Source organism: Pleurodeles waltl, chromosome 4_1 (genome assembly GCF_031143425.1).
Source record: "Pleurodeles waltl isolate 20211129_DDA chromosome 4_1, aPleWal1.hap1.20221129, whole genome shotgun sequence".
NCBI classification, from domain to species: domain Eukaryota; kingdom Metazoa; phylum Chordata; class Amphibia; order Caudata; family Salamandridae; genus Pleurodeles; species Pleurodeles waltl.
The window spans coordinates 60,983,932-61,007,807 of NC_090442.1; the positions used below are offsets into that span (position 1 = coordinate 60,983,932).

At 49.2% G+C, this 23,876-nt stretch overlaps 1 protein-coding gene across 5 annotated transcripts in view; it reads right to left on the reverse strand.

The window, feature by feature from the left end:
• ELOVL1 (ELOVL fatty acid elongase 1) overlaps nt 1-23,876 on the reverse strand; it is an 86,776-nt gene that overhangs the window by 20,917 nt on the left and 41,983 nt on the right. For all 5 annotated transcript variants that reach the window (XM_069227797.1, XM_069227799.1, XM_069227801.1 and 2 more), the window contains exons 3-4: nt 11,821-12,011; nt 10,221-10,301 (exon numbers count right to left, since the gene is read on the reverse strand). In XM_069227797.1, coding sequence (XP_069083898.1) covers nt 10,221-10,301; nt 11,821-12,011 — 272 coding nt within the window. The remainder of the gene's footprint in view (nt 1-10,220; nt 10,302-11,820; nt 12,012-23,876) is intronic.

Sequence of the window (23,876 nt, forward strand, 5' to 3'; positions counted from 1 at the left end):
TGTTCACACACTGACATTTTATAGCGCCAGCGTCTGAGCAGCGCTCTCGGCACCGGTACTTATTTTACAAATAAGGCACCTCCGCCCAATAAACACTCCGAAAGCCATGTGTACCCCTCGAGGCCTGGCTGCTCCGCAGAGGTGAGGAGCCCAAAAGCGGAGTTTTTCACCTTCTTAAGTCTTAGTTTTAACAGGACAATTGTCAAGCAGACCTATGGCTGACAATGAACACAGAGTGCTTTCAGTCTGCCCTTATCAGCCATTGGCTTGAGAGTTTGTCAATTAGATCGTGGCTCAGCCCAGCGGAGTATTCATCTCTCATCTAATGCCATTATCGGCTGTCTGGGTGCAACAATCCGCCTCCACCCGCGCGTTAGCAATGCCACATCAGGCCACCTCTGCAACCGCAGTCACAGATTCATCAAGCGTCACCTCAGCAGAGAGGAGGCCAGGCCTCAGAGCTCATCGTTACCCCAAAACTCTCAACTTCCAACCAGGGGTCAGCGCCAGAAATGTCAGGTGTCCGCCCCGCCTTGCTGCAGTCAGATCTCATTACTGCGGAGCAATGGGTGGAATGTCTCCCTTATGGGTAGCGCTCTTAACAAAACTTTCCGACTCCGACATGTGGGGGCACCAGAAGGAAGCTTGTTTGTTGAGACTATGTTCTTGTGAGAGGGGGCGGGAAGGGGGGGGCGCTCCTGTTCATTAATGACCTCAGGTAGATTCAGTCCAGGGCTGAGCTCTCCTGAGCAAACTTCCACTTTGTATCAAGACGTTTCGTGTGGATCGTCCCAGCATGCACCAAAGGACCACCGCCCAAAGGATGGGTCACCACACCCAATCAAACCTGTTGCGCTCTCTCCAATAAGAAAAAAAGTGATCCAGCTATGAAATCTGAACTTTAAAATCGTGGAAGGAAGCTGTGTGGCACACAGAGGCAGAAGCCCTTGGACAGACCTATGCAGACAAAACACAAGGCTGACAGCAGCAGGTGTGCTGGGGGGCAATGGGTGCTGCAGACTACAAGCGCCCTGTAGCGTAGCGCAGCATCATCCACACCACCGTGGCCGCAGCATCCTCAAGACAAGCACAGGATGCTGGGACTGTTTGTGCGACAACAAAATACTGTGGCTGGGCTCATCACGGCCCCCATAAGAGCTTGGTACTATGTTCCTATACGTGGCCCTCTGACAGTTTGTGACTTAAGACATTGTTTATACACAGACTATTCTGGAGGGCCCAGGAGCTTCCTGTGACTGTCGGGGATCCTCGCGTACGTGTGGCTCATCGTCTTAGGTCTTCCAGATGGACCATAGATAGTTCTTATGACCTACAAGTGTCATATCTATACCCTTCCACGACATCACTTACATACTCGTTTTTTGGTTGTCTCGAGTCATTCCTTGAGCAGATAGCCTTGATGATGAAACACGTGTCGGCTGCCTTTAAAGGATAAATTGTACCAATTTGTGAAGATTGAAGAAAGAATAGAGAGTCAAAAATATTCCTTGAACTGTGTTCTATTTGAACGATGACGTACATGTTTTTTGGAAAACAGTAGGACGTTTCTGAGTGCTTCTGTACCCTTTCTTCAAAGCCCAGGATGTTTCACCACCAGGGAGTTTCCTCAGACACAGACAGGATGTCCTGAACATCTACACAGGCGATGTGACCCTTTGATGTCCGAGCCAGGACACTGTTGTCTCTGTCGTCCACCAATGGAGTGGAGCGGTGGAGAGGCAAAAACAGAGCCCTTAGCATGGCGACAAGACACAGCAGTCCAGACCTACACCCCAATGCCTGTAACAGCCACCAACGCTCGGTCTGGCAGTTCCAAGCACCCAGAAACCATGTGTAGAATTAGGGGCCTAACAGCAGCTGGTCACATGATGCAATGTCTCCCTCATCAACCCCTCTCACTGAAAAAAATGAAACTATTGTCAAAATCTATGTGAGGGTCACCAGAGACCCAAGCAGTATTACTCAGAGGAAACCCAACGCCTTGCACCCTTCAACGCCCTGCAAGAGGGCGCTAACACACTAAAGCAGCTACAGCATATCTAGTGATTAAAATATTGAGAAGTGTGAAGAACTGAATGTGGACAATGTCTCAGACTGACAAAAAGATGGACTTTATTCCAGTCCCCAAGGTTGTCGGAAGAGCCTCTGGATAAGAGAGTGAGACACAGTGAACTAAGGGCTTAAGGAAGGAGAGGGTCAAAGCACTGTTGAGGTGCCTTGATAATGGAAACCCTGGGCACGAAGGCTACACCAGGAACTGACCTACTGGAGAGAAATAGTTGTAAAAACAAACCTGGTCTTCCAGCACATCTAACTAAATCACACAACTACAAACTCTACTCTGCTGCAATGGGAATGTTCCCCGTATGGTCGAGAAGGATGGAAGCAGGGCTCCCCTTTAAAGTTCAGTGAGGACCTTGTTAGCAAAGGACCGCTTAATTAGGTCTTCCTGAGCACTGCCATTTGGTAGATGGTAGACGTGAACGTTTCCAGGAAGGGCAAGCCATTCTGCCCGTCCCCGGTTACTGCTGGTACAGAGAGGTTTCATTTCATTGTGCCCTTGTTCTGGATACTCCCGCTTGGAGCCACCATCATTCCTGCTAAAGGCTATGTTTGAGGAACAGTCAGAGTAAAAAAGAAAAACGGGTTGGGGGGTCGAAACCACCCAATTCTGTTCCAGTTCCAAGTTCTTTGTGACGAAGAAATGGAGTATTCTAAGGACTGCTGCATGACCAGGGCTGATGTCTGCAGGACAGCCAGTCTCCCAGTGGTGAGTAGACATCACCTGGTGTCTTCCGTTTGTGATGGAGGAGCAGAGGGCGGGGGGGGGGGAAGAGAGAGAGAGAGAAAGAGAGAAAGAGAGAAAGAGAGAAAGAGAGAGAAAGAGAGAGAGAAAGAGAGAGAGAAAGAGAGAGAGAAAGAGAGAGAGAAAGAGAGAGAGAAAGAGAGAGAGAGAAAAAGAGAGAGAGAAAAAGAGAGAGAGAAAAAGAGAGAGAAAAAGAGAGAGAGAGAAAGAGAGAGAGAAAGAGAGAGAGAAAGAGAGAGAGAAAGAGAGAGAGAAAGAGAGAGAGAAAGAGAGAGAGAAAGAGAGAGAGAAAGAGAGAGAGAAAGAGAGAGAGAAAAAGAGAGAGAAAAAGAGAAAGGGAGAAAAAAAGAGAAAAAAAGAGAAAGAGAAAAAAAGAGAAAGAGAGAAGAGAGAGAGAAAGAGAGAGAAGAGAGAGAAAGAGAGAAAGAGAGAAAGAAAGAGAGAGAAAAAGAGAAAGAGAGAAAGAGAGAGAAAGAACTCCCCGGGCCTGCAGGACACACTGTCCAGTAGGAGAGATTGTCCACAAGGAGACTAGAGGAAACAGTCAACTGAAAGGGCGCAAATCCAAGAGCAACCGGTGTGTCCCCGGTGCCCGAAGCGTTCTTTCCTGCAACCTGGATTGTGGATTTAAGCTGTCAAGGATGCTGTGTTCTGCCATCTGCCCAAGAGAACGGTGCAGCCGATACTGAAATCGGACATTCCTTTTTGCCCCCTACGAAGAATCCTTGATCAGCTACAGGATGCAATTGCAGAAGACCCTCGCCCACTGACGACTGGCCTTGAGGCTGTACCTGCCCATCCAAGTGCCCCGTCTGCACCTAGCCTAGGAAGCCGCCGCTGCTGAAGAAGAGTGCTGACGAGTGAGCCTGCTATGCTGATCCCGCTCAGCAGCGACAGCCGTCGCCTTCGTCCCACTCTACAAGAGCCACTGCTGCAGGGCCAGGGCCTCCCACTTCCAGAACAGTGCAACTTTGAGGGGAATGAGAAATTGAGGCAGCAGAATAATTCCGCAGGACAAGCGTAAGAATCTTTAGTGGTGAACTTGAATTGGTGAAAGTGAACTGAACTGTTGTGTGCATCTCAACAATGGTGTACCTTTAAGTGACTTGCGCCCGTCCCTAATCCATGACCAGCACTTGCGGGGTAGTCCATTTTCGCCGATCGGTATTACTCCACATAAGAGCCAGTAAGGGACCTGTATAAAAATGTGAACAGGGTGGTACGGTGGCTGTTTGCGACCCACCCAATATGAGGTGAGCGGCAGAAAGAGGAAACAAATGATTACACACAAAGACAAATTTGATGAGCTCACAGGCGGCCCTTAATTTGTATACTGGAGGAAGAACTGGTCAAGGAGATTTAGAAATTAATCATACAACTATAAAGATGAGACCTTAAAAGTGCAACATCTATTGATAGTGTGCAATATTACAAATAAGTTCATTTTATGAACTATATTTATGGATCAGCTCCAGGAATTTTTGGAATAATCTCTTGGTTTTATGATCGCATGATCGAATTCTACAGCTATGGGTTGGAGGAGGTGATTCTGTGCCAGAGATCCAAGCACCCTTGACCAGGACCTACTCCTGGAATGGGTACTTGAGAAAAGATTTGGGCTCTCAAGCACAGTTACTATTCATCAAAGGATTCAGTATGCTCTCTGGTAGGGCAGTGGTGGTAAGTGTATACACGCAGTCGTGCACAATTGCATAAGTATTAATATTTTTAAATTGTTCAACTTGCCAGTTTGGCAGCAGGTGTAAGCGCTTTAAAGCTGGGTCAGCTGTCCAGTATGAGTGCACTGGGAATTGTGCAAACATAAAAAGGGAATTGTTGTTCCAAAGGCAAACTGTATGCAGCATTGAGAGGACAATGGTGAGGCCACACACAAAGTACTGGAATAACAAAGCACATGTGGTAAGGGTGCAATGTATGGGGGGGGGGGGGGGGGGGGGGGGGAGGAAGGGGTTACTTACCCCTTAATCAACAAAAAAATATTCACAACCGTAGAATTTTATCCACAACTAGTTCTTGGTAATTCATACCCATACAGAAATTGTTTGAAAAGCGAAAGAGTTTGGATTTTTTGTTGACAGGATTGACAGGTTTCGACACCGTGGAGCTCAAAATTCTCATCCGATTCCAAGCACACAACAGCGGAAGAAAGGGCAGAAGGTACTAAAGGGTCTGGCGAGTCGGACCGGTGCAGGAACCTGCCCGGCCAGTTCCACACAAAGTCTGCTTTGACGCAGGCAGCTTTATGACCGCTAAACTTCCACCCTAGCTTTGAAAATATGTCAATAAGGAGGCAAAAGCGTCTTCAGGTCTCACCTTCCAGGCAGCACAAGCTGCCTATTGGAGAAAAGACCTTTTGTCAGCCTAGAGTGGGCTTGGAGCCCGCCCACTGCTTACCATTTGTTGGCTTTATTGTCACTCATTTGCTTGCTTTGCGGATTTACTTTCTCTTCTTGTTTTTGTCCCTCCTCTGCAGCACGAAAGCATTATTATTGTTTCACTGCTCACTTTTGAATAAGTACTTTTTTCTTTTTGTTTACGCCATCCACAGGAGTGCATGCATTTTGCACCAGTTTTCCTTGTGTATTGACCTTCGCTCAGTATCGCTCTATCACACGTGTGCTTCTCCTCCATCCGCCACCATGTTGTGCTCACCCTCATGTGCTTCTCCTCCATCCTCCACCATGTTGCGCTCACCCTTGTGTGCTTCTCCTCCATCCCCCACCATGTTGCGCTCACCCTTGTGTGCTTCTCCTCCATCCCCCACCATGTTGCACTCACCCTCATGTGCTTCTCCTCCATCCCCCACCATGTTGTGCTCACCCTCATGTGCTTCTCCTCCATCCCCCATGTTGTGCTCACCTTCATGTGCTTGTCCGAACATTGCTTTCTCACCTGTGTGCTTCCCCCACAACAGCTTCACGTTCTCTCTAGCCCATGTGCTATTCTTTCCCCCGCGCTCCATGTTCCTCTCTCACTCGTGTTGCGTCCCTCTGACTTCCAAATGGCTTCCTCCACCCGCACCCTCCGTGTTGCTTCCACCTCCCAGGCCTCCATGTTATCTCTGCCACCCGTGTTGCTTTACCCGTGTCGCTTTCTTCCCCACCAGTGCTATGTGTTGCATCACCACACCTGCAGCCTCGTGTTCTTAACTCCCACTTCCAAAAACACTTTGGCACTAGTTTTTGTTTCATTTACTGACCCGACTTTGAACAGTAAACAGGAAGGAAAAAAAGCAACTGCGTCCTTTTGCATGTGTGTGCCTATAAAATGATGTGGACGGACACACAGAGCCTTTATTTGGCTTAATCTTTAACCATGCTGTGCAGCATCGCGAAAGTCGATTGGCAAAGCCAACAAGTCCCAAAGGCAAGATCTACTGGCTCGGCCAACGCTGGTTTCCTACAGAGCTCTTGTATGACAGACACTGGTGCTTTGAAAAACTAGCAAGATAAATTCCCAGAGTTGGGAATGCAACGGAAGTGCAGGACCCATCCCCATACTGGGATTAAACCTGATGGCGAGAGACACATGCAGTGCGCAGAACCACCTGAGACACATACAAGTGTTTGCATGGCACAATATGTAGACAGAGTTCTGACTGCAGGAGACACACTCCGAGCTCTGATGGAGCAAGACGAATGCAGAACTCTGATTTCACAGTACTCATGCAATGCTCTGACTGCGAGATAAACAAACAGTACCCTGACAGACGCAGCATCACTAGGATGGCACAAGACACCAGCAGGGCTCCGAGGGCAAAAAACATGCAGAGCTCTGATGGCACACGACATGCCACTGTTTGATGGAGAGACAGACACATGCGGGGCCCTGATGGAGAGAGACTAAGACAGCCTACTGACAGCGCATGACATGCAGCGCTCTAATAGAGACACTTGCAGCGCTCTGATGGCACACAACACATGCTGCGGTTTGATGGAGACACACATGCGGGGCTCCGATGCCCACAGACACATGCAGGGCTCTGACAGGGACAGACTAAAGCAGCCCTCTTCTGGTGGCACAAGACATGAAGCGCTCTGATGGTGAGACATGCAGTGCTCCGACTCTGATGACAGGCAAAAGAAAAATGTATGGTAAACATTGCAATATTGTCAAGCACAGCAAATGGACAACTTTCGATGCTTCAACATAATGAATATTTTTGAAAACATATGAGTAGTGAATTATATATGGCTATTTTCTTATACAGAGACTGATCTGTCAAAACAAAGTAGTGCTCCAAGTGTCTGCACAGTGAATAGTGAAAAACAATGTGCCCAAAACAAATTGAATGTAACAGAAGTGAGAAAACGAAAATATATACAATGTGTACAAACAGGAGGCCAAGCCCATGAATAGAACTTCATGAAAATGATCAAGGAATGTTAATGTCCAGTTTTGAAAGATCAAGGGTTGACCATATATTATTGAATGTTTCTACCCCTATTGGAATGATTTGTCTGGAGTCTTCATCAGGACAAAGAAATAACAGCAAGTCACTGAGTCAAAATGTGAACAAGAATCAACCTCAAAAAGGTCATCTAGGGCCAACTTAAGTGCAACATCACCAATGGGTCTCTTACCGGACCAGAATCAATCTGGGTCATTATAGTACACAGCCTCAAAGGTCTCAATACATGTATAGTGTGCCTATAGAAGAGGAAGTACACTGAAGCCCATACCATTAATCAACAGCGCTGACCACAAGAAAAGACTTAGAGATGGAATGATGCTGGATGCATCAGTTTAAATCGATGGGAGGATGAACTAAACAAAGACGAATGATGCCAACTTGTAACTTATGTTCACTGATTACACTACTGTATGATTGGCACCACCAACTGTACCCCTCCTGTTTCCTTTTGAGGGTACACAGTACATGTATCTGTCCTATGACATAACTGTTTTCACTTACTGTAAGTACATACCCTCTTCTGTACCCCTCTGGGTGTTTTCTCTGTTGGTATTCAGTACACGTTCCCACTGCGGGGCATTTCCCTTTTCTTCCTACGGTCCTTCTGTTTGTCTATTTCCACCCTTTCATCACCGCCTTTACCGCCACGGCGGGATGCACTGGCTTGGTACCTTAGTGCACTTGGGCTATTTTGTTTTACATACATATATGCCAGGCAATTACGATGCTAGCTTGATTAGTTATTTTTTTATGTAACCTATTTTTACCCCCCACAGTGGGGGATTGTTGCCATAGTTGTTGGGTTAGCGGGTTCCGCCTGGAAGGCGGTCATTCTTTTGTCGTTATTCTGAGTCTCCGCCCGCTTTCTGAGTCCACATAGCTCATTATGCGCAGACCTATACTTGGAGTGCTTTACGCTACCCGTCCCGACTCCATGGATCAAGGACACCTCATCTCTCTCCGTAGCCCCCTAGACTCCACTAGTCTATACCACGGCGCATCACCCTCCCCACTTCCTGAAGTTCTGGTGCCACCCACGAAGAGCTTTAGGTATGTTTACCTTTCCAGAACTTTCTCCTACACATTGTTTCCATGGATGCGCCCATTTGGTTCTCGGATGTCACTCCTCTGAGATGCGTTGAGACACAAATATATAGGTTGACATGCTGCCTTCAGTGTCGCTATTGTTTTCAATGCTGTAGAGGCAGACATAGGCTGGCCTGTTTACTCCATGCGCTTTGTTTCCTTACGCTGCTCTGCCCTTAAGCGCTGTTTTTCATACTCCGAGTGTTCCTTGCACCCTGTCGTTGCTGACTGTGTTTTATTTTGTTGAGAGCTTGTCCTCCTACCTGTGCCCCCCCCCAACGCATGGTTTTATCATAGATGCACTTCGATGCGGCATATGTCGGGGATCATGCTACTGCACCTGGCCCCCTTTTCCCACAGTGATGGTACTGATTTTAGTTGCTTTCAGGCGCACACAGTGGCTTGCTTGTTAAGTGAGTGAGTTTCATGCAGTGTGGAGCAGGCAGGTAGTGATTTTTTTTTTTTTTTTTATATTTCTTTCTGCTTTCAGTCATGATATATTCTGTGGGTTTTTTCCCTCATCGCAGCGTGGCTACCTTTCGCCTTATAATGCAGGTGGGATGTTTGATCAGATGAGTGTGGCACGTGCATAACGTGTGATGGCGTGTTTTCTTGTGGTCCACTTTTTTGTACGCACGGCCACATTTTGTGCTGTTCTTCATACCTGCGTGCTTTACACCATAAGCTCACAGGTTCTCTTTACAGGTTCGGCGTGTGCTTCTATTTACCTTTGTGATGTTTCCAGCTGCTTGTCCTACTTTCTCTGGACACTCCTCGATGCAGGAGGATGAGGGTTGTCTATCTTTACCTCCGCATGAGCTTGTCATCCATTGTCAGGTTTTCTATTAGAGAATGCTACTGAAGTTACTCGTCGCCGCCGCTTCCCCGTGCGTCTTTTGTCCTCGAAGGATATATCCCCATGCTGATCAATGGGAAGCGCTTTATAGGCACAGCATCCATGCATCAAGGCCTTTGAGGCTGTGCAGTGAGCTGACCCAGATCGATCCTGGTCCGCTAAGACACCCACTGTTGTGTTTGCACTCACTTTAGCCCTAGATCTCCTTTTGAGACTGATTCTTGTTCACATTTTCGCTCGTGGGTGCCTTCCTGTCATTTATTTCTCCCATTGAAGACCCCGGACAAGTCATTCCAATAGGGATCGAACCGTCAACTAATATATGGGTCAATCCCTGGCCATTCAAAACTGGACATTAACAGTGCATATTTGATGATTTTCATGAAGTTCTATTCGTGGGCTCGACCTCCCCTTTGTACATATTGTATATATTTTCGTTTTCTCACTTCTGTTACATACGTTCAATATGTTCTGGGCACGTTGTCTTTCACTATTCACTGAGCTGACACTTGGAGCACCGTTGTGTTTTGACAGGTCAGTCTCTGTATAAGAAAATATCCATATATAATTTACTACTCATATGTTTTCAAAAAAATATATTATGTTGAAGCATCGAAAGTTGTGTCTATTTGCTATGCTTGACAATACTGCAATGTTTACACAAAACATTTTCTTGTGAATCTCATAAACATACAATTAACATTTATTTAATTATTTTCCTGGCAGATCACTTGTTTATTTTTTGACTATATTACCCTTGCTTTCTGGATTACAGGATACCCAATTTTTTGGTTATACTGATGACACATGTAAGAGACATGCAACATTCTGGTGACACAAGACATGCTGGTTCTGATGTCACAAGACATATGCAGCACCTTGGCTGCAAAACAAACATGCAACGCCTCAATTTTGCAAGAAACAGGCAACAGTCAGATGCAGAGCTCCGACTCGGAGAGACGGAAGTAAAACAAACTTTGCAGCACTCAGGCTTGCTCCTACAGATGCACACTTACCCGGAGAGCCATGGGGGAATCGGAAGTGTCCACGGGGTCGCACTTCCAGGTGTACCCGGTAAGCCACCCTGACATCAGAAACTGGAAGGAAAAAAAAACCAGAGTGAGAGAAGGAACAAATCACGCAATGAATGACAAAAGCCCTCTGTAATCAGGCTGGGGGGCCCCGTGGATATGAGCAAGAGAGGGAGACGTTAGCTGCAGAGACCATCTAATGCACGAGCTGGGCACACTGGAGGTGGGAGACCCGGGTGGATGGGAGAAACGAGAGGCAGGGGGAGTTCTGGATTGCAAGGGGCCTGTGGGTACAGGAACCCCCTACACTTTTGGGTGGCCGAGTCCTGGGTATGAAAGATGTGAATGGTGCAGGAGACCCATCTGCCCAGGGACGGTAGAGACTCTTGAGGTATGCAGGGGGTGGGCACGCTGAACGTCAGGGGCACCCAGGTGGCACAGGAGACTCCTTTGCTCTGACGGGGTGGGCTCCCTGAATGAGAGACTGCCCTGGGACTGGGTGGGCACCTAGATAAGTGAAAACGCCGAGTCCCCCCGGTATTTCCGCGTAAGTGGTCCCTTTTAGACAACTCTGTACTGAGGCAGACAGGTCACACCCCGTTCTGCTCCAGAGCTCGCCGTAAGAACCGGTTCATCTCTCGGGTGAAAAACAGCCCCAGGGCAGAGAGTTGGGCCCATTCTCGTCATGGGGTACACACAGAAAGCCAGCCAGGGTTTTACTAAGGGGGGTTCACCAACCAGATGTTAGACCCTCCTTAGCATCCAGTCAACAGGCGAGGCGTTGGGCCGGAAGAGAAGGGAGGTCATAGGCCAAACTCATCTCTTGAGGGGCAGCGCCTTGAGGAAACATCTTACGCACTTAGGGAGAAAGCGCAGTTACACTAGATAGGGTGGGGAGGATTAACAATCGACAGTGGGCGTCTTTATGAATACATGAGATGCTCTGAATTATACCGAGAACCACATGGTTTCAAGGAAACGGTGTGGAAAGGACTGTGGTGACATCACAGCAAGGAGAGCACAGAGAGACAATCTAGCCAAGGTCCCCTCATGCACTCTTAACTCTATGGTGTGCATGCGAGGCCTTCTGTTCCAGGACCACACTCATAGTGAAGGCTAGCTCCTTTTCTCCAGGGAAGGGGGTGGGGTAGTTTACTTGGGGTGGCCCAGGTGAGCAAAAAAAACAAAGCCATAGAAATGTGGGCACCGCCTTCAGTCAATAGACCATCAACAACCTGGAGATGAGCCTCTGCATGAAAAACTACCAGCGAAATCCAACTTGACGCATACCCACCAAAGGCCCTGGCATCTCTTCCAGGGTATGACGGGGACCTCAGGATCACTGCCCCCTCAGGATCGGGCCCTTCACTTCAAAATTCGGTGGGTGGTTGATGGTTGCCCGTACTACAACAGACCACATCCCAACACGTCTCTCGCTCACCTGCACACTGGCCCGGCTTCCTCGCTTGAAGGATGGAGTTATAAACACTGAACTGAAGAGGTGTCTCCACTCAGGTCAGAAGGAGAGGTAAGGGGGTGCCCCCAGAGCCTGCCCGCCCTCATGGTCCCAGTTGCCACAACTCACCTCGTACACGATGAAAGACGATAGCGCCACGAGGCTGAAGTTGTAGATGACCAGCAGGGGTTTCAGGTCGAAGGGTTTCTTGTTGGCCATGAGGCGGGGACCCAACCACAGCACGAAGAAGGTGTACCCCAGAAGGATGCTGAGGGGCAGCATCGGGCCCTGCATGAGAGGGTAGTGGTACACGCGGGGGTCTGCGCGGAGACAAAGAACACAGTGTGAGAGAGTAGTGGTACACCCAAGGAAACTAGAGAACACAGCATGAGTGGGCAGTGGTACACCCAGGCAGAAGAGAGAACACAGTAGGATAGCGCAGTGGTCACTCAAGGAGACAGAACACAGCATGAGAGGGCGGTGGTACAACCAAGGAGACGACAGAACACAGTAGGAGACGAATGGTGGAACACCGGGGAGGTCTAGAGAGAGGCAAGAGAAAATCGCAGTATGAGAGATGGGTGGTACACCAGGGAGGAATCTATAGGGAGTCACAGTAAGAACAGTGGTACACCAAAGACAGTATACGAGAGTGGTGGCACACCCAGCAATCTGTAGGGCAGGAAGAGAATATCACAGTAAGAGGATGGTGGTACATCCCAGGGCCCACAGGGCAACAAGAAAACAGTGAGAGAACGGTGATAAACCACGGGGATCTGCAAAGGTGAGACAACATCACAATATGAGAGAGTTGTGGTACACCAGGGGTCTGCAGGAATACAAAGAACAAGGAAGTATAAATTGTGGTGGTGCATTTGGGGGTCTGCAGAGAGATCAGACAATATCACAGTAGGAGGGTGGTGATAATGCCAGGGGTCTACAGGTGGACAACAGAACACAGCATGAGACGGTGGTACACCAGTGGGTCTACAGGTGGACAAAAGAACACAACAGGAGATGGTGGTACACCCTGGGGGTCTACAGGTGGAGAAGAGAACACAGTATAAGATTGTGGTGCACCCGGGTGTCTACAGAGAGACAAGATGACCCAGTATGGGACAGTGCTGGTACACCTGGAGGGCTGCAGAGATGAGACTATCACAGCATGAGGATAGTGTCTACAGTGATGCAAGACAGAACAAGAGAGCGGTGGTACACCCTGGGGTCTACAGGGAGAGAGGGTGGTGGTACACCCTGTGGTCTGCAAGGAAGCAGCGCACAGTATCACAGAGGAACTACACCAGGCGGTCTGCAGAACACCACAGGTTGAAAGGATGGTGGTACACCCTGGGATTTCTAGAGACAAACAAGCACACATCACGGGTGGTGGGGGTGGGGGGGGGGTGGGGAGGGGGAGGAAACAGTGCACATAAGTGTCTACAGAGAGGAGGAAACAGTACCAGGGGAGGAGGGCAGGGGTAGTAGACCTAGCCACAGCACAGACAAAACATTACTATACCACGGATGGGGGCAGTAGTGTCAGAAGCCTGAAGATAGACAAGGAAGCGCTACACCATGGATGGACTGATCTGCATATGGTTTGGTCCAAACTATGGTAGCAGACTTGGCTAAAATATGACGGGTCGGTAGCACGTCAGTGGTTAGATTTATGGCAAGCATTCCTCCCATCACCTTTACGACACTTTATGCAGCGCCCTAAGTGGCACGGTGTGCCCAGACGTGAGCCCCTTGCTCACTGTGCTAATGGAGCCAAACTGCACCCGACCGATGAGCCCCGCTCAGGGACAAAGCAGTTTTGGGTTGCTTGTGTTGCGGTTCCAGAAGGACCAAGCCTGTTCCTATTGGAGCAGGGTCAAGACTGTTTTGCATGTTGTGTCTAAAGTAGACCATGGATGGGTGGTACCACGAGCGGCCTATCGGGATAAGAAAGTGCTACATCACAGAAGGGAGGCCGTGTGCGCCGGGGCCGGCAGAGACCTGGAGGCAGCATTCCATGCGGCTGCTGCTGTTAGAGCTAGGGCTGTTCCAGAGATCAGTGATTCCAGAGATAGAGCACCTGGATATTTACACTTTATCCAAATACACTGATGGCACACACAGTGTTAGATAATCTCAGGCTGAACCGGCCCTCATCCTCCTGTACATCTCCGCAGCTATTGACATCGTCTCCCATCCTATCCTCATCCAACATCTACACAGCATCCGAATCCAAGGACCCGCACTCCGCTGGATCTGCTCCTTCCTAACGAAGTGCTCAGTCAGCCTGATCCCCTACACCTGACACACGCCACCTCATCTGCAGAGTTCCACGAGGTTCCCCCCCCAAACCCCACTGAGCCGATCCTCTTAAACACTTACATAATCCCTCTAGCCAGCATCATCCACTCTCACAGCATCAACGCCCCCTCCTCCACAGACAATACACAACTCATTCTCCATCAGAGAAGTCACCTAACACCTGGAACACATTCATGGTCTGCATCCAAAATCATTGACTGGATGAAGGCCAACTGTCTGACGATAACCACAGACAAGACCGAGGCTGTGATCTTCTAGAAGAGTCCTCACTGTCGCACAGCACCTGGTGGCCCACAGAGCTAAAACCCACACTAAAAAAATGTGGGATTGTCTTTGACAGCAAATTTGACATGACCGCCCAAGTCAATGACATCACTGCCTCATGCTTCCACATTCTGAAGGTGCTGAGGGAGATTTTCAAATGACTGCCAAACAGCACCCGGAAAACCATGATGTAAACCCTGGATACTAGCACACTGGACCACAGAAACACCCTGTACACCAGGTTCAACAAACACCTCTGGAGAAGGCTGTAAACCAATCAGAACTCAGCGACCACTCACATCACACATCAAAAAGCCCTATGGTTCCCCATACAAAAACTAGCACAAGTCAATCTTGTCATCCACACTTTCAAGGCACTACATAACACTGGCCCAGGATACCTCAACACCCACCCCTGCTTCCACAAACCATCCAGACAACTCTTTTTGGCCGAACTCTTACTGGCACACATTCCACACACACGGAGAACCAGATCTGGCGGTCGATCCTTCTACGTCACCACCAAAGCATGGAACAACCTGCCGGCACACATCAGAGCCTCCTTCTCACTTCCTGAAATCCACAAGGAGCTGGAGAGCTGGCTGTTTGAGTAGTCCCACTAGGCCCCAGAAGGGGCCAGATCCTCAGCGCCGGGATACCCTCTCAAGTGATACTGCGTTTTATAAATCAACATCACAACCACCGCTCTGCCGGACATGTCTGTAGAAGGTGAGAATGGGCAGTGAAACTGGTGATCAGACACACGCGTGTACACCCGAAATTCATGTTGTCGCTGCAGTCGTTTGTGAAAATGACTAAAGTCATGTCAGTCAAGCAATAGTTGGGAGCGGCTGTAACACTTTGGGAGACCTTTACACTGATGGGCGGTTTTTCACCAGACAGGAAGACATGTGGACCTTCGCCCTGGGTGTGGGCCAATACCTTCAATATGCAAAACTTTTAGCCACGACATGCAAGCCACGGCATTGCTTCCCGAATGTTCCACTCCCGTCGCAGACATCAATAATGATGCTGGCCATGCTGGGAGGGGCGCGACCAATATCAATGCTGTACAGGGCTTTACGAAATGATCTTCCTGTGCTGATGCTAAAAATACAACAATTTAAAGGAGTGACAAAAGAACCAATTACAGCTACAGAGAGGGAGGAAGTGCATGGGTGTGTGTGTGTGTGGACGTTTTCTTCCAAAGCTCGACTTAACCTGATACAATATAATTATAACCATCAAGTGTACCTCACGCCCAAAGCCCTACACACTATATATCCCTCTTGCGCAGCAAGTTGTTCGTGCTGCGAGGATGCAGAGGCCAATTTCGTGCACATGGCTTGAACTTGTCGATCCATAGTACCTTTCGGGCCAGAGTTGGTGGAAAGGCTTAACGAGGCCACTGGACGGTGCAACTCACCATGAAGCTGGTTCTGTTGGGGTTGCTCCAGATGTCGAAGGGGAGGCATCCAAGTAGGAAACTTCTACTCCTTGGGCTGGTGCTGGCCCAACACTGCATCGCCATTAGATGGTTGGATCAGGAACCCCCAAATTACAGGGGCTGGCTCAGAGACATTTCTGATTGGTCGTTGGTGGAGGACGTAGGAAGTTGGCTCTGTATGTACTATTTCAAAGTAAGAAATAGCATGCACAGAGTCCAAGGGTTCCCCTTAGAGGTAAGATGGTGGCAAAAAGAGATAATTCTAATGCTCTATTTTGTGGTAGTGTGGTCGAGCAGTAGGCTTATCAGAGGGTAGTGTTAAGCATTTGTTGTACACACACAGGCAATAAATGAGGAACACACAGTCAAAGACAATTCCAGGCCAATAGGTTTTTATATAGAAAAATATCTTTTCTTAGTTTATTTTTAGAACCACAGGTTCAAGATTTACAAACAATACTTTAAATGAAAGGTATTTCACTTAGGAACTTTGAATTAGCAAAATAGCATATACAGTTTTCACACAAATGGCAAATAGCTATTTTAAAACTAGACAGTGCAATTTTCAACAGTTCCTGGGGGAGGTAAGTGTTTGTTAGTTTTGCAGGTAAGTAAACCACCTACAGGGTTCAAAATTGGCTCCAAGGTAGCCCACCGTTGGGGTTCAGAGCAACCCCAAAGTTACCACACCAGCAGCTCAGGGCCGGTCAGGTGCAGAGGTCAAAGTGGTGCCCAAAACGCATAGGCTTCAATGGAGAAGGGGGTGCCCCGGTTCCAGTCTGCTAGCAGGTAAGTACCAGCGTCTTCAGAGGGCAGACCAAGGGGGTTTTGTAGGGCACCGGGGGGGTGGGGGGGGGACACAAGTCAGCACAGAAAGTACACCCTCAGCATCACGGGGGCGGCCGGGTGCGGGGTGCAAACAGGCGTCGGGTTCGCAATAGGATTCAATGAGAGACCAAGGGGTCTCTTCAGCGATGCAGGTAGGCAAGGGGGGGGCTCCTCGGGGTAGCCACCACCTGGGCAAGGGAGAGGGCCACCTGGGGGTCGCTCTTGCACTGGAGGTCGGATCCTTCAGATCCTGGGGGCTGCGGGTGCAGTGTCCTTACCAGGCATCGGGTCTTTGAAGCAGGCAGTTGCGGTCAGGGGGAGCCTCGGGATTCCCTCTGCAGGCGTCGCTGTGGGGGGTCAACTCTGGCTACTCACGGGCTCGCAGTCGCCGGGGAGTCCTCCCTGTAGTGTTTGTTCTCCACAAGTCGAGCCAGGGGCGTCGGGTGCAGAGTGCAAAGTCTCACGCTTCCGGCGGGAAACATGTGTGGTTTCAAAGTTGCTTCTTTGTTGCAAAGTTGCAGTCTTTGTGGAGCAGGGCCGCTGTCCTCGGGAGATCTTGGTCCTTCTAGATGCAGGGTAGTCCTCTGAGGCTTCAGAGGTCGCTGGACCCTGTGGAACGCGTCGCTGGAGCAGTGTCTTTATAAGTGGGGAGACAGGCCGGTAGAGCTGAGGCCAAAGCAGTTGGTGTCTCAGTCTTCTCTGCAGGTTTTTCAGCTCAGCAGTCCTTCTTCGTCTTAGGTTGCAGGAATCTATCTTGCTGTGTTCTGGGAGTCCCTAAATACTCGATTTAGGGGTGTGTTTAGGTCTGGGGGGTTAGTAGCCAATGGCTACTAGCCCTGAGGGTGGCTACATCCTCTTTGTGCCTCCTCCCTGAGGGGAGGGGGGCACATCCCTATCCCTATTGGGGGAATCCTCCATCTGCAAGATGGAGGATTTCTAAAAGTCAGAGTCAGCTCAGGACACCTTAGGGGGCTGTCCTGATTGGCCAGTGACGACTCCTTGTTTTTCTCATTATCTCCTCCTGTCTTGCCGCCAAAAGTGGGGCCGTGGCCGGAGGGGGCGGGCAACTCCACTAGCTGGAGTGCCCTGGGGTGCTGTAACAAAGAGGGTGAGCCTTTAAGGCTCACCGCCAGGTGTTACAGTTCCTGCAGGGGGAGGTGAGAAGCACCTCCACCCAGTACAGGCTTTGTTACTAGCCACAGAGTGACAAAGGCACTCTCCCCATGTGGCCAGCAACATGTCTGGTGTGTGGCAGGCTGCTAAAACTAGTCAGCCTACACTGGTAGTCGGTTAAGGTTTCAGGGGGCACCTCTAAGGTGCCCTCTGGGGTGTATGTTACAATAAAATGTACACTGGCATCAGTGTGCGCTTATTGTGCTGAGAAGTTTGATACCAAACTTCACAGTTTTCAGTGTACCCATCATGGTGCTGTGGAGTTCGTGTATGACAGACTCCCAGACCATATACTCTTATGGCTACCCTGCACTTACAATGTCTAAGGTTTTGCTTAGACACTGTAGCGGCATAGTGCTCATGCACTTATGCCCTCACCTATGGTATAGTGCACCCTGCCTTAGGGCTGTAAGGCCTGCTAGAGGGGTGACTTATCTATACCTATAGGCAGTGTGAGGTTGGCATGGCACCCTGAGGGGAGTGCCATGTTGACTTAGTCGTTTTATCCCCACTAGCACACAGAAGCTGGCAAGCAGTGTGTCTGTGCTGAGTGAGGGATCCCCAGGGTGGCATAAGACATTCTGCAGCCCTTAGAGACCTTCCCTGGCATCAGGGCCCTTGGTACCAGAGGTACCAGTTACAAGGGACTTACCTGGATGCCAGGGTGTGCCAATTGTGGAAACAAAGGTACATGTTAGGGAAAGAACACTGGTGCTGGGGCCTGGTAAGCAGGCCTCAGCACACTTTCAAATCATAACTTGGCATCAGCAAAGGCAAAGTCAGGGGGTAACCATGCCAAGGAGGCATTTCCTTACAGAGAACATCCACATTAAACATACCAGGAGAGACGACAAGGTGCAGGACAACTTTTAAGCGTGGGCAGCTATATTGATAGCGTTGAGGGACAAGTCCCAAGACTCCCAAGCACCATGAGCAACTAGGAAGTGAGTGGAATGCATGAGGTGCGCAGTGGCGGATCGTGCCCTCTGCCTGGTTTGGAAGGGAAGAAAGACTATAACAGAATCCTCTGATGAACGTTAAGTCCCTACGGAATACCCCACGGGGGGTTTAAGTATTGTACTATACTGTTGTGGCTAGGATCAGATTGTGCGACGGTGGATGCCATCATTGGCCCAGTCCAGCCAAAATGTCTGAGTGTAGACAAGCAAAGAAGGGAGGCGGGCGGGAGAGTTAAGCAAACGTTTGCCGTTTTTCAAGAAGAATGAATATGGCAAAAAGACTGTGCTGAACTTGAATTGTATGCTTTGGTAAAATGTAATAAATACTATAACCAAAAAAACAAAACACAACACAACACAGGTCTGTCCCTGGCCCAGCTTTGGTTTAAATCGAGGCAAAGTCCAGCTGCCTAATACAAGCCAGAGCTTACAAGAAAGAGGGGGGGCAGGGTGGGTCCGGGGGAGGACACGAAACCCTATTATTACACCGCAAAAATGTTCCTTAGGAAAGGTTTAAAGCTGTGACGGAATAGTGAGGTCCCAGTCACCCGTTTACTGCTTCCACGATGGGTTGTCAACAGTTCTGGTGGTCTGTGGTTAAACCACAAACCACACATCAAACCACCAACTTCGCGTTCCACCCATCCCACCCTCCTTTAATAAATAGCTCAGCCCCAATGAACCAAAATATACTCAACAAGTACTGAAAACATGTTTAGGCCATCCAGCTGACTCGTGCACACAACATTACACCAAAGCCGTAGTACAGGCCAAGCCCCCCACCCCCCCCCCCCCCTCCACACCAATCCCCCCCACTCCACCGAAAGGTGGTACCTAGCAAAATCTTACAGCTTGCTCACCAAAACAAAACCCGACTATACAAGTTATAGAGCTGGTGTGGCTACTGCGACCTAGGGGTGTAGCTTGGAGGGGGGTGTTTGGGATGTTACACTCCCCTAATAAATGTATTTTCTGATGACTAGGTGGGTATGGTGAGGTGTCCCTCGGATTTGACCTGGGATTTTTCCATGCACACACTGACAAAAAAGCACACACACGCTCCTTCCTCTCTGTTTTGAAAGTCCTCAAACTGTTCTTTTCCAAAACATTGCTTTCTCGCTCAGAACATCCACATTTCTCTCTCCCCCCACTGCCTCTAAAGCCCCTCGTGCTTGATGTATAATGTATTTTAAAATGTTAAGGCAGCGTGATTGCTGGGAAATCTGAAGCCCCCCCCCAAAAAAATCTTACTAACCAAGTCACACCCCTGTGGCTACCGTTCACATCCCTAAAAACAGATCAACAGCAAAGTCATAAAGATGCAAACAAATACCTCCCCCCCCCAACCCGCCCAAAAAAAAAAAAAAAAAAAAAAAAAAAAGACTCCGAGGTGACTCTGAACCGAGAGGAATCCTCCCCGGAAAAAGAGTGAAGGGGACACCACACACCAGCCAGACCCCCCTCAATGGCAAGGAAGCCCGAGGACCCCCAGCGGTCTCCGGGGGACCCGGCCACTCCTGCAGCCACAAGAAAGGCCCAGCTGTGCTGCACGCGCGCTCCGCACTGCTCAGCCGACACCGGCTTTACCACACCACCGACCCCTGGGGGCGGGGGCACGCGTACTCCCCAACTCCAAACATTTGCGCAGGCCCTGTTTGCATAACGGCTTATGCCTGGGGGCCGGAGTCAGTGGTGACCTATGCACCGGAAGACTAACATTAATGAAACCTAATGACAACTGAACTCTGGCAACCAGTTCAACAATGCACAGAGCCGCAGTGACAGGTGCACTAGGGAGACATTGAAAATACATGCACCTTTGATTCTTCACTCATGAAGCACCCTCCACTTTTTGCTCGAGAAAGCAGTCTATAGGACCTATTGCTAACAATATATTGAGTGGGATGGGCTCCACCCTTTTCAGCCATGCCTTTCCTCTGCCAGTACTCTTTCAGCCATGCCTTTCCTCTGCCAGTACTCTTTCAGCCATGCCTTTCCTCTGCCAGTACTCTTTCAGCCAATGTCTTTCCTCTGCCAGTACTCTTTCAGCCAATGTCTTTCCTCTGCCAGTACTCTTTCAGCCAATGCCTTTCCTCTGCCAGTACTCTTTCAGCCAATGCCTTTCCTCTGCCAGTACTCTTTCAGCCAATGCCTTTCCTCTGCCAGTACTCTTTCAGCCAATGCCTTTCCTCTGCCAGTACTCTTTCAGCCATGCCTTTCCTCTGCCAGTACTCTTTCAGCCATGCCTTTCCTCTGCCAGTACTCTTTCAGCCAATGTCTTTCCTCTGCCAGTACTCTTTCAGCCAATGTCTTTCCTCTGCCAGTACTCTTTCAGCCAATGGCTTAAGCCTTTGTCAGTCACCTCTTGGCACTGCTCAGTAGAGTTCATCTGTCACCTAGTGCTATTGGCTGTTTCGAGTGCATCCTTCTGCCTCCATTCAGCCACTCGAGGGCTTGCACTGAGCTGCATGAGGAACTACTTTACAACTGTATCCCTCTCTGTCGACTCTCCTGGTTTCCTCCCAAATGTACTGCTCTAATGTGCCAATGCTGTATGTGTTCGCAAATAAATGTAGACGTACTGGCTTTACCAATGCTTGTCCTTTTGTACTGTAAGTGCCCCAACAAAAGAGCCCACTACTTGGGCACAGAGCACTCTTGCTCCAAGCCCCCTCCTCTGGCACCTCTTCCTGAATCCATCCAGACAATCAATCATTACGGACTCTGAAAGGTCGTGGGAAAAAAAAAAAAACACGTATCCCAGTCGCCAAGAGGAGAATTCATTCACCGTGCTGCGCCAGTATATATGTATGTACACACACACACATATATATATATATATATATATATATATATATATATATATATATATATATATATATATATATATATATATATATATACACACACACACACACACACACACACACACACACACACACACACACCTATATACACCCCCTCTGGGGGTGGGGGGAGGTTACAGGGACGTTATAGTTGGGAGATAAAAATAAAAAATAAAAATAGAAATTCACGTAAAAAAAAAAAAAAATAGATTACAGGGCTGGTATAGTTAAGCTCACATTTTAAACGTACAAAACCATAAAGGTTCACCTCTTAAAGAGTTATTTCAAGTAACTATAACTCAACGCCCCAGCCATACCTAGATTTTTTTATGAATAATTTTACGAATGTTACAGTGATATTATCAATGGTGTTATAAAAGATGTCATGAGGGCTGTAATGTTTGGGCTAAATAGTGCACGGCAAGGGTGCGAGTTATGGTTAACGTAAGGCAAGCGTTATAGTAACTTGAAAACTAAATGTAACAGGCGAATTTCTATGGTTTGTACGCTTAAAATGCAAGACTAACTATAACATCCCTGTAACCTGTGGTAACACCACATACACACAAGTCCCTCCTCCCACCAAATTTACAAACCATGCAAATAAATCCCAACTGCAGCCTTCAGGTCTAGTGCTGCAGGGGGCAGAGAGCGCTTGCTACAGCAATACATGACGTTTAGGCACTACGAACAGAATGGGGACTTGGGGGGAGCAAAGGGCTTGCCCGTCTCCCCCCGGGTTTATCGGGCTGTGGTGGAATGTTCCACTAGCCCGAACAGGGATTGGTTTACAGGCAGGTCAGGGCGGTGACGTGGCTGAGGGGATAAAAGGCAGGGGCTGGGTGTGGGCGGCCTCTTTGGCCGTTGTCACACCCAGTGGGCGTTTTGTCTTTGTGCCAGGAGTTTTTTCTTAGAGGTTCGTGTATTAGAGGCGGTTTATTGGTGTTTTTTGGGTGGAGTTTTGGTCTAGTGACGTACATTGGAATTTAGAATGGAGCCTAATAAAGTGGTTCAGGCACTGAAAGTTCTTCAGGATGACGGTAGAGAGGATTTGTTGAAGGAGGGTGTATTAGAGCAGGCGTGGGTGGGTTTGAGGCGTCCAAAAAGGGTTTCAGCTGAAGGTGTTTCAGCTGCAGTTGCGGCGTGTACCTCGCCTATTAAAAGGGGAAAAAAGTTTAAAGCGAAAAGTTTACATGGCAGGAAAGTTACACGCTCACCTGCTAAAGATCAGTCTTTTAGTCAGGGGGTCTCTGTCATGCAGTTAGCTGGTGCAGGAAGACGGCGTGGTGGGGGGCGTTTTTCGAGGAGGCAGGGCGCTTCGTTAGCGAGGCGCGTGGCGGCCGGGGGCAGGGATTCCTTCATACCGAGTGCGGTGAGCGTTGCTGAGAGGCAGGGGGCGCAGGCTGTGTCAGCGCATGCGCGAGTTGTTTCTGGTAGTAAGCACGCCCGATCGCCTTTAGAAACAGGCGTCGGGCGCGTAGCCGGGCATTCGAAGGAAAGAACCTTAGGAGGCTCGGTTACAATGGCCGCCTCCTCGGGTTCGGATTGGGCGATAAGAGGGGCATTAGAAGAAAGGTCCTTGGGCGTGGCAGATAAAATGGCCGCGCCCATTATTGTAGATAATACGGAGGTTGTGGTAATTTCCGATGATGAGGAGAGCGTTCAACAGGGTCATGGGACGGAGGATCAGAATTTGGTTGGTGTAGGTTTGGTGAGCAGGCGGGGAGTAGAATGGGAGGCACAGTCAGTTCATAGGTTTGTTAGCCCTATGATCAATAAGGTGCAGTCATGGCAAAAAGACAATGAGGCAGTGGTCAGGGCAGGTGAACAGGTTGATGTGGTTGCTGGCTGTGGTAGTTTGTTTAGTGGTAGGTTTGGTGATGAAGTATTAGGTGATCAGTTAGTTAGTAAGGCTTATGGTAGCATGGATTTTTTGCAGTCGGGTGCTGGTGAGGGAACCTCTGGGTGGGGCACGCCTTATGCTTTGGGCGGGCATCGGGCGAAGGCGATCTATCAGCCATCTGGGCAGATGGTTGGTGATCGGAGCGTGCTGGTGAAGGCCAGAGCGCTTTCAGAACACCAGCTTGAAGAGAGGGTGCGATCCGGAGCGGTCCGCCCGACTGCGGGGGATTCCATGCGAACTGCTGAAGTTCAGCCATCTACTAGCCAGGGCGCTGGTGTCTGAAGAAGAGTCTGGTGTGGTCCAGGGCGGCCGCGTTCCAGTGCGGGCTTCGGGCAATTTACCTAGAGGTGAGGAGAGTTTGGTTGAATTTTTGAGATTACACCGAGGGTTGGATAAGGTCAGGATGGTTCGTGGGGCACGGGTGGGGAGGGGTAGGTTGGAAGGGG